The sequence below is a fragment of the Eubalaena glacialis genome, chromosome 13 (genome assembly GCF_028564815.1).
Source record: "Eubalaena glacialis isolate mEubGla1 chromosome 13, mEubGla1.1.hap2.+ XY, whole genome shotgun sequence".
In the NCBI taxonomy this organism is placed as follows: domain Eukaryota; kingdom Metazoa; phylum Chordata; class Mammalia; order Artiodactyla; family Balaenidae; genus Eubalaena; species Eubalaena glacialis.
The window spans coordinates 56,382,606-56,399,431 of NC_083728.1; the positions used below are offsets into that span (position 1 = coordinate 56,382,606).

A 16,826-nucleotide genomic window follows, 5' to 3' on the forward strand; every position below is an offset into this window, starting at 1 on the left:
GATCATGAGGAGTGAAAGGAGCAAGGCAGCGGTCCCAGCTACGCTGTGGATGAGCCATGCAGCGCCTCCTCGGTGACGGCAGCTGCACACGGAGGCCGCGCGGGGTGACTCCATCCGTGTGAAGCAGCCAGAGCAGGCATGTCGGCACAGACAGGAAGCAAGAGCGGGTGCCAGGGGGTGAGGACGCAGGCCCAGGCTGATGAAATGTTTTAGAGGCAGATGGTGATTGTTCTTGTACGTGTTAAATGATTACATTTTATGGTTTGTAAATAAAGATGTTAAAAAAAAAAAAGTTGTCTGATTAAGGAGGTGCGAATGAAACGATACAAAGTCTGAGATTTGCTGGAAGCCCCCAGTGAGGGGAGGGAAGGGCAGGGTGCGGGGGCGCGAGGAGGGCCCCCTGACTGCCTGTTTCCCACACGAAGCAATTTCCCACCTGAGAAGGCAGGACACAGACCCTGCAGGCCGGGCAATAAAGAACACGGTGAGGCCAGGGCCCTTCCTCACTGAGTAAGGGCGTTTTAACGATCCCACCCAGAGAGATGCTGGCTTCCTACAGGGAAAGCTGCACGGAGGAGCAAGGACAGAACGAGCATAGAACATGGGCCTGAGCGCTCTGCGTTACTCCCTCTGCTTCTGAGCAGGATTCTGAGTTTCCATAATAAAAACCTATGAACAGCCAGTGCACGCACTGGCTAATGCGAGAAATAAGTTTACCCAGTAAATTCTCCCAATAAATAACCTTGGTGAGCAGAGAAAAGGGAAGGGGCTGACTTTTAAAACCTCACAAACAACGGACGTTTTACATTTTCATCAGAACCAACTGGAAGAGACTGAAAGCTAACAGGACAGAGGTGGCCTGGCCCAGCTCCCACCCACAGCCTGGCCACCAGAACAGTGTCCCCGTGGACACTGGCGACGGGCTTGTGGCATCACTGCTGTCACATTTGCTGAGGGCATATGGAAATGCGTTCTCTCGTAACTTCACCTGTTTTGAATTTTAAATTTCAAGGCTGCTTGATATAAGATTTTAAAATACAGGCAGTTATATCTAATTACATGAAAAGTTAAAGTATTCATTAGACTTTTACAGCTTTTATTATATTTTTAACAGCTGGAACTTATTTTAGAAGAGATGGCTGTCCACGGAACTACTTTGGGGGATGGTCTATTGTTTTGTTCTTTAAAGAAACTCAAGTCCTCCCTGGTCTAAGAGTTCCAGATTTTGCTCCCAAATGGTCTGTATTAACGCCTTACCTCCAACTGTCTGTTAGCGACAGGCCCTCCGCCCCTCAGAGGTGGCCCACAGCCCACCGACCACTCATCTCCACGGGAAGGAAGCCAGAGAACCAAGAAGGGAGGGGTGTGTGTGCCGGGCCTCCTCGCGCCCATGTCTGCAGCCCTCGGCCTTGAGCCACCCCAGCGACCTCTATGCGAGGCTCCTGTTTTACAGAAAGCCTCTGATTAGAAAACTAAAGCAGTTCCCAGCGATTTTTCACTTTGTAAGAAGGCATCATGGATAAATATTTTTATTTTTTAAATTTTTAAAAAAGATTTATTTATTTTATTTATTTATTTTTGGCCGTGTTGGGTCTTTGTTGCTGTGCATGGGCTTTTCTCTAGTTGCAGTGAGCGGGGGCTACTCTTCGTTGCGGTGCACAGGCTTCTCATTGCAGTGGCTTCTCTTGTTGCAGAGCACGGGCTCTAGGTGCCCAGGCTTCAGGAGTTGTGGCTCGTGGGCTCTGGAGCGCAGGCTTAGTAGTTGTGGCGCACGGGCTTAGCTGTTCCGCGGCATGTGGGATCTTCCCGGACCAGGGCTCGAACCTGTGTCCCCTGCAGTGGCAGGCGGATTCTTAACCACTGCGCCACCAGGGAAGCCCTGGATAAATATTTTAGATTGCTCTCCCCTGGCTGTGGAGGGGCAGCTGTGAATTTGTAGAATTCTCCCACTTTCTTGCCTGGCACAGAGTGCTTCTCGAAGGCCCACTCGGGAAGCAGGTGTATGGGAATTCATGATAAAGCATGTTCTTCCAAGCTGTGTCCATGAGTGCTGCGTGGAGACGGCTGAACAGAAGCAGGGCAGGACAGAAAGGCCAGAGGGGGTGACGCAGCGGCCCGACCGATGCAGCCAATGGGTGACTGCCCCCCGCCCCGAGTCCAGGAACACGGTCTGTCCTGGGACCCGCCATGTCTTGGCACCGTCTGAGAGAGCAGAGAAGGCCTGTGTCAGTGTCCGATGACCGTGGGCAGCGGTGAGCCACTCCTTCGACAAGGACATGGGGTTTCCCCAGGGGACAGGGCCCTGCTGCACGGCCACACGGCGGAAACGGCACCATGCTGTTGCCCGGACCTCGCAAAACCGTAGCAGGAATTCATTTCTACACATCAAATCTATCTACACCCGTAAAACCACCTGGGGCTACGGGCAGGGGCAGCCGTGGACATCAACTGCGTTTAAGGCCAAAATAAAGTTTTCATCCTCAACAGTCCGAAGGCGGCCGCTATGCAGGGGTCCCCCCCACACCTCTGCAGCCCTCGGGCATCTGCTGCCGGCACTCTTTGAAGTTGATACTCTGTCCCTTCTGCCAGAGGAAAGTGCCAAGGCGGCTTCCTCTGCAGGAAGGGACCTCCGGAGCCCCCGACCTCGCTCCAAGTTTCTAGAGATAATCCTTTCTTCTTTGTGGGGGCCGGCAAGGTGGGAAGAGGAAAGGACGGCCACACGGCCATCCTTAAGAGCAACAAAGAAGCCCTTTAGGATTCCTGCCAAAGCAAAGCACAGATAACAGAACCAGAAATCCAACTTTTTGGGAAAGTTGATACTAACTGAAGAAACTGAAGAAGGGACAACTCGGGCTTCCGATGTCATTTGAGCAGGACAGTACTGGGCCGGTCCGTCTTCCGTGAGGTCACTCACATTTCACGCAGCAACAGTCACTGAGCTCTGGCTCTGTCTCTCTTCAGTGTCACTGACCCCAAGATGTTTCAACGCCTAGAGCAAGAGGACGGGCACCCAGGGCACCAATAAACATGCTCCAGTCCACGGCGACTTGGCCAATGACTGAGTAAACACGGGGATGCCAGAGAGACCTGTGGGGAAGAGCCCACGTCACCGTGTGTGTGCCCCCCTCAAGGAGGGGCTGACACCACCACCCCCTCCGTATGTGGACTGTGCTGTGATGACCTCCAATGAGGACAAGGTGGAGACTTGGGACAGTGGAGATGCCTGATAGGCATGACCCCGGCCAGAGGTCAGGGCAACTTCAGCAGACAGGTCATGCTGAGGGCAGAGACTCCTGATCCGATGTGTCGACAACAGCACTTTACCTCTGGTCTTCCTCTCAAACCCATCACCACGTCAACAATGAGAAAAACATCAAACAAATCCCGCCGGAGGGACATTCTACAAAACCCCTGACCAGTCCTCCTCAACAGCGTCCAGGCGTCCAGAACAGGGGCGTCTGAGCCACGGTCCCAGCCCTGGGGGGCCCAAGGAGATGCGGCAACCAGATGTCTGTGGGGCCTGGGTGGGGTCCCGGGACAGGAAGAAATGAGAAGAGGTGAATGAACAACAATGTCAACACTGGCTTGTTAAGTGTGACAAATGCACCGTCTAATGTAGAGGATAATAACGGGAAACTGGGAGTGGGGCACACAGGAACTCCGCACTGCTTCTGCAGTAATTCAGTAGGTCTCAAACTCTTCTAAAAACGAAGTCTGTGAAATTAAGAAAAGTCGAGGTAGCTGGGCAGCAACAACATCTGCACCTGTCAGGAGAGCTGCCTCCAACCCCGCAAACAGAACGCATAGAACGGCCGTCACCTCGAGGCCAGCCCAGCTCCCCTCCTGTGAGTGCAACACCCGGGGGCTCTGGCAATGGCCAAGGGAGGTGAACTCAAGTTCTGGCCAGAACAGGACAGACTCGCCCTGCACCTGATGTGCCTGGCCCAAAGCTCCTTGCTGCAGACCCAGTGCCTGGCCAACCCCCACCCCGTCCTGCCCGCCAGAGCTGCGCCCTCTGCCAGCAAGGCCTCCTCTATGAAACCCAGACATGGAACCAAGCGTGTCATGGAGCTGGCCCTGGCTGTCTGCCCTTCAGGGACGACTATGACTCCTGCTGTCACCCAGTCCCCAGGCACCATTAAATCAGAACCTACTCCCGCCACGCTTGATCGAGACTCTGGGGGGCAGTGTGTGATCCCAAAGCCATGCGGCGCGGCCACACCTGTGTCCTTGGAAACTCTGGGCCCCCCGGGCCGGCCCTGCACCTCTCCTGAGGGACCTGCTGGCCTGGTGGGCTTCTTACTGCCCGCTCTTGGTGGCAGCACTGTCCTCAGGGAGGCCCCCAAATGTCCAGCCCCCAGGCGCCAAGCCTCTGCCTCGTTTCCTGTCTTGAAGAACCGTCTGGCGTCGTCTCCTTCCCATGTCCGGAAGACACGACAGGTGTCAGGAAGGTGCGCCCCTGCTGCCTGCTGCACCCTCTCTCAGAGCTTCTCAACCAACCCAGACAGAACAGAACCACAGCCTAAGGAAACGCCACGACGGCAGTGCATCCGCTCCTCCTTCTCCTCCCTCCGGCCAGCGAAGTCCAAGGACTCCCTCACCCATCCCATAGCTCCGACCCGCCTGGCCCGCTTTGTGAGTCTGTGGCACCTTGACCCTACGGGGTCCCCTCCTTCGGGCCGTGGGAGTCGTTCCCATTCCCTGAAAGGAGCCTGACAGCAGCCCTGGTCTAGAGGCAACAGGGCCCAGCTTCCAAGGCCTGAAAACCCAAAACCATGCCTGCCCTGCTCTTCAAGATGAGGTGGGGCAGGTGGGGAGGGCGGTTGTGGTCCTCCCCTTAGATCTGCCCACATGTGAAAGTACCGCCTTCTAACTGCCGGGCCTGGAACAGCAGAAACCCAGAGGAAGCTGGCACATGTGTCCCTGACAAACCACAGGGCGTGTGAGGAGCAGAGCTGACAGCCACCATGGACTCAGGGCCACACTGGTGCTGGCAGCAGAGGAAGGTTCCGGAGATACCTTGCAGGTGAAATCAGGAGGATGTGGAGGTTGATGAAACACGGGGGAAGCAGGAAGAGTCACGAACAAGTCCCAGGTCTCCCCATGGTCCCACCTGGGGGACAGGCCGAGTGTGGACATGCTGATTTGTGGAGCTGGGGACACAGCTAAGGCAACAACACAGCCAGGGTGTCTATGGGGTCAGGGTTGGGTCTCAGCATGGCCATGGCTGGCCCCAAGCCTACCCATGCACTGCGCCGCCTCCAGGGTGCAGCTCCAGGAGAGGACCCCAGAGAGCCGGACCCTCACCCAGGGGCAGACCACCCCAGCTGGCCCTGTCTCGGTTCCCTTGTTCCTGCTGCAAGGTGGGAACACTATGATCCTGCTCTCCCTCCTGCCACCACTAGACAAGCAGTTGATAACACCAGTCTTTTCTGGCTCCTCTGAAAGCATCGCTTCCCGAGTCTGAGGACCTAGGTCATCACCCTACAAAGCACCAACTGCATGACTAAAGCCACTCTCCCCAAAACGAAGATCTTTGACCACTGCTGCCATGAAGTGGATTCATCAGGTTCCTGCTAGCCTCACCGCGCATGTACTAGGACCATGTCAGGAGGGCGGGAGAAGGGCGGGCACGGTCCCAGGATCCCAGGACAAGCAGGCTATCTGGAATGCTGCCTGACTCTGCCCAAGACATCGACGTGGGGCCCCACCAGCCTCGCTTGGCAGCAATGTTGCATCCCAGGTCTGCTGAGAACGTTCGTTTCCAACGCTGGGGCTTCATCACAGATGCCAGTTGGGGTCAGCAGGAGCAGAGGGGACACCCACTTAAGAGAAGGGAGTGAGCAAGGCTTCAAGTGAAGCAGCGGCCATAGTGCACACAAGCCAGGCTGGGCAGGCGCTGAGCCACCACCATGGGACCCCAGGGCAGGGGCCTCGGTGCCGGCCAAGATGTGCCCCGTGCACCTGCCTGGTGCCTCCTCGCCCCATGGGGGCTTCCTGTCCCCACTGCAGGCCACTAAGCTGGATGACACTTGAAAGACATCCAATCAACAGTGTCCATTATCTGAGGATCTCACCCCAAACAGATATCCTTTTCCCTCAACTTAGAATAAATGGGACGTGAAAAAACAGAGTGTGTCTAACTCTCATGCTGGGGCATCAAGAAAAGGAAAGCCCAATTTCCACTTAAGGGGGCCTCACTCTCCCAGTAAGTTTCCAGCATCACTCTGACAACCTGGAAACTATCATCCATCAGGGAGCCCCGAGTCAAGGTGACCTGAGACACCTTCCAGATCGAGGGGCCTGCCCAGCCTCGCCTGGGGCCCCACACGTGGGCCACAGCAAGCAGCCTGCAGTTCAGCTGGGAACACAGACGTTTGGCATCAAGAACGCGGTAAATAATCCACTGGTCTCCACTGACAGGTTTTTTTTTGTTTGTTTTACATTTTTCACCTAAAACATCTCGTGTCATTTTTTTAAAAAATAAATTTATTTATTTTATTTATTTTATCTTTGGCTGTGTTGGGTCTTTGTTGCTGCGGATGGGCTTTCTCTAGTTGCAGTGAGTTGGGGCTACTCTTCATTGCAGTGCGTGGGCTTCTCATTGCAGTGGCTTCTCTTGTAGTGGAGCACAGCCTCTAGGTACGCGTGCTTCAGTAGTTGTGGCTCATGGGCTCTAGAGTGCGGGCTCAGTAGTTGTGGCGCATGGGCTTAACTGCCCCGCGGCATGTGGGATCTTCCCAGACCAGGGCTCAAACCCATGTCCCCTGCATTGGCAGGTGGATTCTTAACCACTGCGCCACCAGGGAAGCCCTCATGTGACATTTCTGAGAAAACAGTTTTATTTTATTTTCCTTGAGTGAGCTTAAATTAATTCAAATCACATTTTTAAACACATCCAAGTGGAAGGGAGCAGAACATCTTTTCCACTGAAAAAATACAAGACTATTTTTGGCCACGTGTACTCAGACCAGTTTTCAAAAATCTTCCTGACCAACACATTCTAGATGTGACTAGAAATTACTGTTTAAAATTGACAGTGGAGGGGCTTCCCTGGTGGTGTGGTGGTTAAGAATCTGCATGCCAATGCAGGGGACACGGGTTCGAGCCCTGGTCTGGGAAGATCCCACATGCCGTGGAGCAACTAAGCCTGTGTACCACAACTATTGAGCCTGCGCTCTAGAGCACACGAGCACAACTACTGAAGCCCGCACGCCTAGAGTTCGTGCTCCGAAACAAGAGAAGCCACTGCAGTGAGAAGCCCATGCACCACAACGAGGAGTAGCCCACACTCGCCGCAACTAAAGAAAGCTCGTGCACAGCAACAAAGACCCAACACAGCCAAAAATAAAATAAACAAATTTATTAAAAAACAAAACAAAACAAAACTGACAGTGGAGGGACTTCCCTGGTGGCGCGGTGGTTAAGAATCTGTCTGCTGACACATGGTACACAGGTTCAGTCCCTGGTCTGGGAAGATTCCACATGCCGCAGAGCAACTAAGCCCATGAGCCATAACTACTGAGCCTGCGCTCTAGAGCCCGTGAACCACAACTACAGAGCCCACGTGCCACAACTACTGAAGCCCGTGCACCCTAGAGCCCACGTGCCGCAACTACTGAACCCACGTGCTGCAACTACTGAAGTCCGCATGCCTAAAGCCCATGCTCTGCAACAAGAGAAGCCACTGCAATGAGAAGCCCGCGCACTGCAACAAAGAGTAGCCCCTGCTCGCCACCACTAGAGAAAGCCCACAAGCAGCAACGAAGACCCAACGCAACCAAAAATAAATAAAAAGAAAAACCCAAACTGACAGTGGATACGATTTTCCCGGTTGCTGGGCGAGGTTCAGTATGGCCCGAGCCCCGTGTTACAGACAAGTGCGTCCTCTGAGCAGGACACTGGAGCCGGGCATTGCGCTCCCCATCTCTGTAACTCCAGCTGTTAAAACGGGACAAACATACCCAGAATTCTCCCTCCTCTGACATGCGCTAAGTCACACGTGCCAAGAAACAGCAGCCTTTTAGACATCACAGACAACCCCAGCCAGGGTCCTCTTGTGCTGTAAACATCCACTGACCAGAGAGACTAGAGGCGGGCAGTGAATGCCTGTGGCCGCCGAGGCGGTCAGACAGCCCGTGGTGGCAGCACCCGTGAATCCCAGGTGGGGAGGAGCAGACAGGAATGAAGGACGCTTCCTTCGCCTCACAGCTGCCTGACGGGCACGAGGCACATTCCACCTACCGGGAGCCAGCCCCTATTTCCACCCTCACTGCTTGGGCCTTCAGAAAAGAAAATGCCATAAATCAGATGTAAATATCATTTGTCTAGGAACCCACACAGTTTCTGTATGGAACTGGACACAGGATGCACCACCACAGTACAATGTTGCCACCCACTTGGTGACCCCTGCAAAACCTGGTAACCGACGCCCATGGCTGTTTCTTCTGATTCACGCAGCTCACGCCACAACACCAGGGCACTGAAGTTTCCCAAAGTCTCTGAATAAATTCTGGCTCTGACTACCAGGGTGCTGGCTGGTCAACAGTTCAATATCAACATGAAGGCCCCAGGAGCAGGGAGGGGAGCCAGGGTGACTGAGACGTCAGCCTTCTTTTCCATAGACTGGACAGGGAGAGGTGCCTTCAGCTCACACACTGAGTGTCACTCACACTTGCTCGGGGACCAGGGCCAGACGACAGGAGCTGGGAGGGGACCTCTGATGGCTCATGAGCTGAGTGAGTGACACTGAAGGAGTCTGGCGTCTGGGTTAAAACCCATTCATGTCATGGTCCAGGACCTAGCCAGCCCCTTTGACCTGGGCCAGCAGCCAAGAATGTCAGGCCACCGAATGAAACTTTCCTCCCAGAAAACAAAGGCTCTGGTGGGAACATGGCAGGAGGAGCCCCAGAGGTGCTTAACCTCCTGCTCCTCTACACAGACACCACCCCTCCTCTACTTCCTGCTCATCCACGCAGACACCACCCCCTTGTCTACTTCCTCCATGTCTACACAGACACCCGCCCCGACCCCAGAGCTTTCTCTCAAGGCTTCACCTTCTCTTACAGAGTCCTCTGTGCTTCCTCTAGTAGGTGATTCTTCCCCAGGGCCGGAGCCCAGAACTTGAAGAAGAGTGGCACCCCCTCCTCCACTGTCAAACATGGCACAGCACTTCATGGCCCTCAATTTTCCTCCAAGCCTATCCAAGCCACACGCTGCACTGATGCCCCCGTCCGTGTTCCCATGTGACTCTCCCTCCATGGAGCCCAACGCTGCCTCTGACCTGTCCGGCACTGGAGCCTATTCCCCCCAGCAGGGCTGGCCTGAACTGTGACTGCTGGCACCAGTTCCTCTCGAACAAGGAAGGAGCAGGAGCAGAGGAGTAAACCTCCAAATCAAGCCCCACCACCAGAGTGCTCCCAGCAGCCCACCCAGCAGCTTCCACCTCCATCTCATGGCCCCCCAGCACAAGAGGCTGGCAATGCTATCTCAGGTGTGGCCATGACACTCCCAACAGAATCGCAATTACACCCAAATAAGGAAGCTCCTGGATTTTGGTTGAATGCGACCAGCAGTGTCTACCACAGCCCAATTAAAAGGGTGATATTTTCCAAATTAACGTAAGAAGGAAGCTCACTTGCTTGCTCCTGTTGCCAGGAGGCCTCGTTGGGCACTGAGGGGTAACACCCCTAGAACCCTGAGTTACCACGCGCCTGCATTATAGGTGCCCCGTCCTTCCCTCTTACCAGATCTGCCCCACGTTGACCAGGGACGTGTAGAGGACCCAGAGAGCAGCCATGAGAACCATATTGGCACAGCCGGAGACCAGGATGAAAGAGGAGATGCCCAGCCCGAGAAGAGCCAGCGCGTCCAGGTTGAAGTCCATGTGAGACCAGTCCAGCAGCCAGAGGACAGTGGGGGCATAGCTCACGGTCTCCCAGCTGACTTGCCCACGGAAGTGCTGCTGCACACTCCTCAGGTACACTCTGCAGGGCAGCAGTCCCCTGTCTCCAATCAGCTGCTTGTTCTGATGGAAGGCCACCAAGAATGCCACAACTGGAAGGAAAAGAAGACAAAAGGAACATGAACAGGAATACAGCCCTCTGTAGATACTTTTCAGATGTGCAGGGCCTCGGCTAGGCAAGAAGATGAGGCAGGGTCTGACCAGTGGTTTGGAATCAAAGCGTGGACTCAAGGGGTCTGAGTATTTCACAAAATCTTGGGGGAGATATTAGAAGATCCAACCTGGAGAAGTCACAATGTATGTGTATATGTACACATAGCTATGTGTGTTGTATCTACTTATACACAATGTATACGTGTATATAAAATAGACACACATTTATATAAAATATGTGCCTGATTACATAAAATGGTTAACTATCCCAGAATGAACTTTGCTTAAAGAAAATTTACAGTAAAACACTCATGTTAGAAAAATAGAAAGGCCTCAAATCTAAACTTTTACTTTAAGAAATCAGGAAAAAGAGTAAATTATATATAAAACAAGCATCAGAAAAGACATTTTTTAAAAAAATTTATTTATTTATTTATAGCTGTGTTGGGTCTTCGTTTCTGTGCGAGGGCTTTCTCTAGTTGCGGCGAGCGGGGGCCACTCTTCATTGCAGTGCGCGGGCCTCTCACTATCGCGGCCTCTCTTGTTGCGGAGCACAGGCTCCAGACGCGCAGGCTCAGTAGTTGTGGCTCATGGGCCTAGTTGCTCCGCGGCATGTGGGATCTTCCCAGACCAGGGCTCGAACCCGTGTCCCCTGCATTGGCAGGCAGATTCTCAACCACTGCGCCACCAGGGAAGCCCAGAAAAGACATTTTTAAAAAGAGGTGAAATCAGTGAAATTGAGAACAGGGGAAAAAAATAGAGAAAATCAATAAAACCAAAAGTTGGTTCTTCGATAAAATCAATATAATTGTTAGAACTCTAGTCAGACTAACCAAGCAAAGGAAAGAAGACACCAGTATCAGGGATCAAAAAAAGAACACTGCTACAGATCCCACAGGTGTAAAAAGATAATACAGAAATACTATACATCTCTCTAAGATCCTAAGTTTGACAACTTAGATGAAATAGGCGAATTAGTTGAAAGACGCAAACTACCAAAACTCACAAAAGAAGAAATAAAGATAATACATCACAACCAGCCAACTTCATCTCAGAAATGCAAGGCTGGTTCAACCCTCAAAAAACTATCCATGGGGACTTCCCTGGTGGTCCAATGGCCAAGTCTCTGTGCTCCCAATGCAGGGGGCCTGGGTTCTGTCCCTGGTCGGGGAACTAGATCCCACATGCTGCAACTAAGAGTTCACACGCCTCAACTAAAGATCCTGCATACCGCAACTAAAAGATCCCGCATGCCACAACTAAAAGATTCTGCATGCCGCAACTAAATATCCCGCACTCAGCAAGGAACATACCAAGTGCCGCAACTAAGACCCAGGAAGCCAACTAAATAAATAAATAAATAATTTTAAAAAAGAACAATCAATGTGATCACCATACTAACAAACTAAATCAGAAAACCATAAGATAATATCAACAGACCCACAAAAAAGTACATGAAATAATTCATCCATTCATGGTAAAAAAAACTTCCAGCAAATTAGGAATAGAAGGGTACTTCATCAGTCTATAAAACGTAACTATGAAAAACCTACAGCCAAGATCGTACTTAAAGATTAATGACTGAATACTTTCCCCTGAATATTTGGAACAAAGCAAGACTATCTCTTCTCTTATTACTCATATTCAACACTGTACAGGAAATCCTAGCTAGTGCAATAAGGCAAGTATAAGAAATAAAGGTATATAGGTTAGAAAGGAAGAAATGAAACTATCTCTATTAATAGACTGCCTATGTAGAAAATCCCAAAGAATCGACAAAAAAGAAAGAAGAAAAAAAAAAAGCCCTCATAGCACTAATAAGTGAGTTTAAGAAGGTCACAGAATACAAGACCAATATACAAAAGTCAATTATATTCCTATATATCAGCAATGAACAACTGTAAGCTGAATGTTTAAATATTACAATAGCCACCAAAAAAAGTGCCTAGATAAAAAACTAACAAAATATATGCAGAATCCGTACGTGGGAAACTACAAAACATGATGAGAGAAATCAAAGAAGATCGAAATAAATGGAAAGATTCATTGTGTTCATGAATTGGAAGAAGAGTCAGCATTATTAAGATGTCAGTTCTCCCCAATTTGATCTATAGATTCAATACAATCTCAATCAAAACATCCAGTAAGCTTTTCCATAGATATTGACAAGCTGATTCTAAAATGTATATGTAAGAGCAAAGGAACTAGGATAGCCAAAATAATTCCGATAACGAACAAAGTTCGAGGACTCATTTTACCCAATTTCAAGACTTACTACAAAGCTACAGTAATCAAGACAGTGTGGTATTAGCAAAAGTACAGACACATAAATCAATGGGAGACTAGAGAGCCCAGAAGTAGACCTACACAAAGACAGTCAACTGATTTCTGACAAGGGTGCAAAGACAATTACAGAGAAAGACAGTATTTTCAACAAGCGGTGCTGGGAACAACTAGACGTCATATGCAAAAAAATGAACCTTGACACATAACTCACACTTTGTACCAAAATTTATTCAAAAAGGACCAGAGACCTAAATGTAAAACATAAAAGTATGGAACTTCTAAAATAAAATATAGAAGAAAATCTATGTGACTTGGGTTTGGCAATGAGTTTTTAGATACAACACCCAAAGCATGATCCATGAAAGAAAAAACTGATAAATTCTACTTTACCAAATGAAAAACTTTTGCTCTGTAAAAGACATTTTTAAGAGAATGAAAAGACAAGCTATAGACTGGGAAAAATACCTGCAAATCACATATCTGATAAAGGACTTGAATCCAGAATAAAGTACCATTAAAACTCAACAACAAGAAAACAAACAACCTAGTTTTTTAAAGGGCAAAAGATCTGAACAGATACTGAAAGTCATCTGCTTCACACAAAGAAGATACACAGATGGCAAATAAGCACATAAAAGATGCTTAATATCATTTGTTAGTGGGGGAAACGCCAATTAAAACCGCAATGCAGGGGTTTCCCTGGTGGTGCTGTGGTTAAGAATCCGCCTGCCAATGCAGGGGACATGGGTTCGTGCCCTGGTCCGGGAAGTCCCACATGCCGCAGAGCAACTAAGCCCGGGAGCCACAACTACTGAGCCTGCGCCCTAGAGCCCGCGAGCCACAACTACTGAAGCCCACGCTCCTGGAGCCCGTGGTGCTCTGCAACAAGAGAAGCCACCGCAATGAGAAGCCTGTGTACCCCAACGAAGAGTAGCCCCCGCTCACTGCAACTAGAGAAAGCCCAGGTGCAGCAACAAAGACCCAACGCAGTCAAAAATAAATAAATTAAATAAATAAAAATTTTTTAAAACTTTAAAAAACACAACACAATGCAGTATCACCACACACCTATCATAACAGCCAAAATCCAAAAAACTGAAAATACCGAATGCTCCAGAGGATTCAGAAAAAGAGGAACTCTCATTCACTGCTGGTGGGATGCAAACTGGTACGGTCACTCTGGAGGACAGTTTGGCAGTTTCTTATAAAGTTAAACATAGATTTACCATATGACCCAGCAATTATACTCTTACGTGTTCACCCAAGTGAACTGAAAACTTACATTTACACAAAAGCCTGCATGCAAATGTTTACAGGAGCTCTGTTCATAATTGCTAAAACTGGAAACAGCATAGATGTCCCTCAGAGCTTGAAATGGATAAAAACTGTGGTGCGTTCATAAAACGGTATGATATTCAGAGAGAATATCAACGGAATGTTGATTCACTCAACAGCATGGAAAGACCTCAAGTACATTTTACTAAGTAAAGGAACCCAGACCCAAAGGCTACACACTGTAGGATTCCATTCATCTGACACACTGGAAAAGACAAAACCATGGGGCAGAACACAGACCAGAGTGTGCCAGGGGCTGCAGGGGGAAGCCGATTACGTGCACAGGGGAATTTTCAAGAGATGTAACCATTCTGGTACAGTACTAGAGTGATGGATAACTATGCATTTGTCAAAACCCATAATTGTACATCATAAAAAATGAACTTTAATGTATATAAACTAACAAAACAACCTAGCCAGGAGGTCAGGGGATGCCAGGATGGAATGCAGACTGTGACAAATGAATCAAACTCTATCACAAATGTATAACTCGTTCACACTGAATGCAAGGAAAGAGGGAGGGCTGGCCTAAGAAACTTTGGAAATTGTTCTGAGTAAAAACTAAGGACAAAGACAAAAGTAACTGTATAGAAACACCGGAGTCTAATTGGGGGTATTGGGGGTAGGCGAACAATTCTAAGACTGCTTTGCATGTGCATTGGGGTTTAGCAAATAAACCATGGGGGATGGTGGGGCAAGATTTCTCACTAGTGGAGAAGGAGGTTCCAGATAAGCAAGAAGGGAAGGCCAACACACACCCCACGTATTGGATGAGAATCGGAGATGCCAATGAGAATTCATGTTTACCCTAATATACATTCAAATGGATATGCAGAGAAATGACCATATGTGAGTGAGCACACCCACATATGTAACATAGCTCTGTTTGCTAAGAGTCTGGAAGCAGTGACACCCCAGTAGCAATGGGCACTCTCAGCACAGCACCCAGATCTGGGTTCCTAACACCACTCTCCAATAAAAGGAACGAGGGCTCCTGGAGAAATGGCTGGTTCTAGGGCTGGGAAATGAAAGGAGCCTGCAGCATCCTGTAGTACCACAAAGTAAGGAAGCTCTCGAAAAATAAAGAATGGAGGCATGTCACAGGGATACGGGAGACAGCTGGGAAGAACCACCACTGACCAGAGCCAGACAATTTGATACCACGAGTAACACTGCTGGACCACAACCCACAGTGTAAACAAATATGACAATTGCCAAATAAATTCCTTACAGAGGAGATCCAAATAACATGTGGAGATGCCCCCTCGGGGGGTCCCTGGAGCATGGACTGGACCCCATGACTGGGTTCCAGAGGACAGAGAACAGATGGAAAAAGGAGAACCTGACAGAGGAGACACCTGGCAGACACACCTCAACCAGGTGATCCAGGTCAGTATCACCCGTGATGTGAAGAGCACCTCTCCTCTGTGGGATTCTCCCCAAACCCACAACCTGTCCAGTCACGAGAAGACACCAGACAAGCCCAATTTGAGGGACATTCTACCAAACACATGACCAGACCTGCTCAAAACTGTCAAGGTCATGAAGAGCCAGGGAAGTCCAGAGACTGCTGCAGACCAGAGGGGACAGAGGAGCCATGACGGCTATCGCAGTGCGGGGACACCGGATGGGAAGGGGTGCTGGTGGAAAACCAATAAGGTCTGGAGCTTGGTTAATAGTTTTGTTTTGTTTTTAAAGGCAAATATTTCTTGAATACTACGTGCGGCTTACTGCAACTGCAGGAAGAAAATTGAGACCTGATCCCCCCACGACAGCAGATGTCCAGGATGTCATGAATAAAGACAGAGCACCGGACACCAGAGGGTCAGCAGGGAGGGCTCCCCTGGTCTTCTCCTCACACCCCTCCTGCTGCCTCCATCACTGGGCAAAAGCTGCCCAAGTCCACATGCCACCGACTTTCCTGGTAACGTGGAGGCCACCCCCACAGTGGTGCCCACCCAGCCCTGGCTGTGTGTGTGTGCACATCCACACACACGCACCCAGGTGGAGCCTGTCTCTCCCGACTCAGACTACATGGGGACCTAATTAGCAATGGCTGAACAGCTGGACATCTTCCCGCCCCACAACCACAGTCCAATGCCATGAAAGAAAAACGAGATTTGGTCTCACTAGTTAAAAAGTAAATCTACCAACAACACATTAAAAGGATCATACACCCTGATCAAGTGGGATTCATCCCAGGGATGCAAGGATTCTTCAATATATGCAAATCAATCAATGTGATACACCATATTAACAAATTGAAGAATAAAAACCATATATCATCTCAACAGATGCAGAAAGAACTTTTGACAAAGTTCAACACCCATTTACGATATTTTCAATTTTTAATTTAAAAAAATTTAAAGTTTTAAATTGTGGTAAAATACACAAAGCATAAAACATACCATCTTAACTAAAAAAAAAAAAAAAGTAAATCTAAGGCAAGCATCATAGGAAACTTCCTACCTTACAGGAAAAAATGAAAATAGAATGGATTTAAATTTCAGAAGAAAAAAACCTATTCATTTTCACGCCTGTTATAGAAATGGCTAAATAAAGAAAAACACTTTCAATAAATCATAGGATCTCAAAGCTAAACCAAACAACCAACCTTAGAAAGGCTCAGTCAGCCCCCACCCCGCTCTAGGAAAGAGTCAGCCCTCTGCCCAGCTCTAGGAAGGAAGGCGACACCCCCCCCACAGCTCTAGGAAAGGAGACAGCCCCTGCCCAGCTCTAGGAAGGAAGGAGACAGGGCCCAGGCATGAGACTCTCAGCTGCTCCCTGGTGGGGTAACCCACAGACTGACCTAGGAGAGGTTACCAGGTCACCTAATATGCATTATCAAGGATGTCTGCAAATATTTTCTTTAAAAAATCAAAAAGAAAAAATTTAGTTTTCTCTCCCCTTCAGATAAAGTGCTATAAAATTAAAACAGAATCATCACCGAAATGTCACTCTCCGATGGGTGGTTTTATGGACTGTGGCTAAATTCTGGGCCTTAGAAAAATAACCTCCAGTACTTTTTCTTTAAAGGCGTGTGCTGTAGAGAGCTCAGAGGTAGGGCAGGTTTGTTTCTTAAACAAAC

General features: G+C 49.4%; 1 protein-coding gene across 1 annotated transcript in view; it reads right to left on the reverse strand.

Annotated features, from left to right (window-relative positions):
- LMF1 (lipase maturation factor 1) overlaps positions 1-16,826 on the reverse strand; it is an 81,229-nt gene that overhangs the window by 60,398 nt on the left and 4,005 nt on the right. The window contains exon 3 of the mRNA XM_061210207.1: positions 9,747-10,056. Within this exon, the coding sequence (XP_061066190.1) occupies positions 9,747-9,924 (178 nt within the window). The 5' untranslated portion in view covers positions 9,925-10,056. The remainder of the gene's footprint in view (positions 1-9,746; positions 10,057-16,826) is intronic.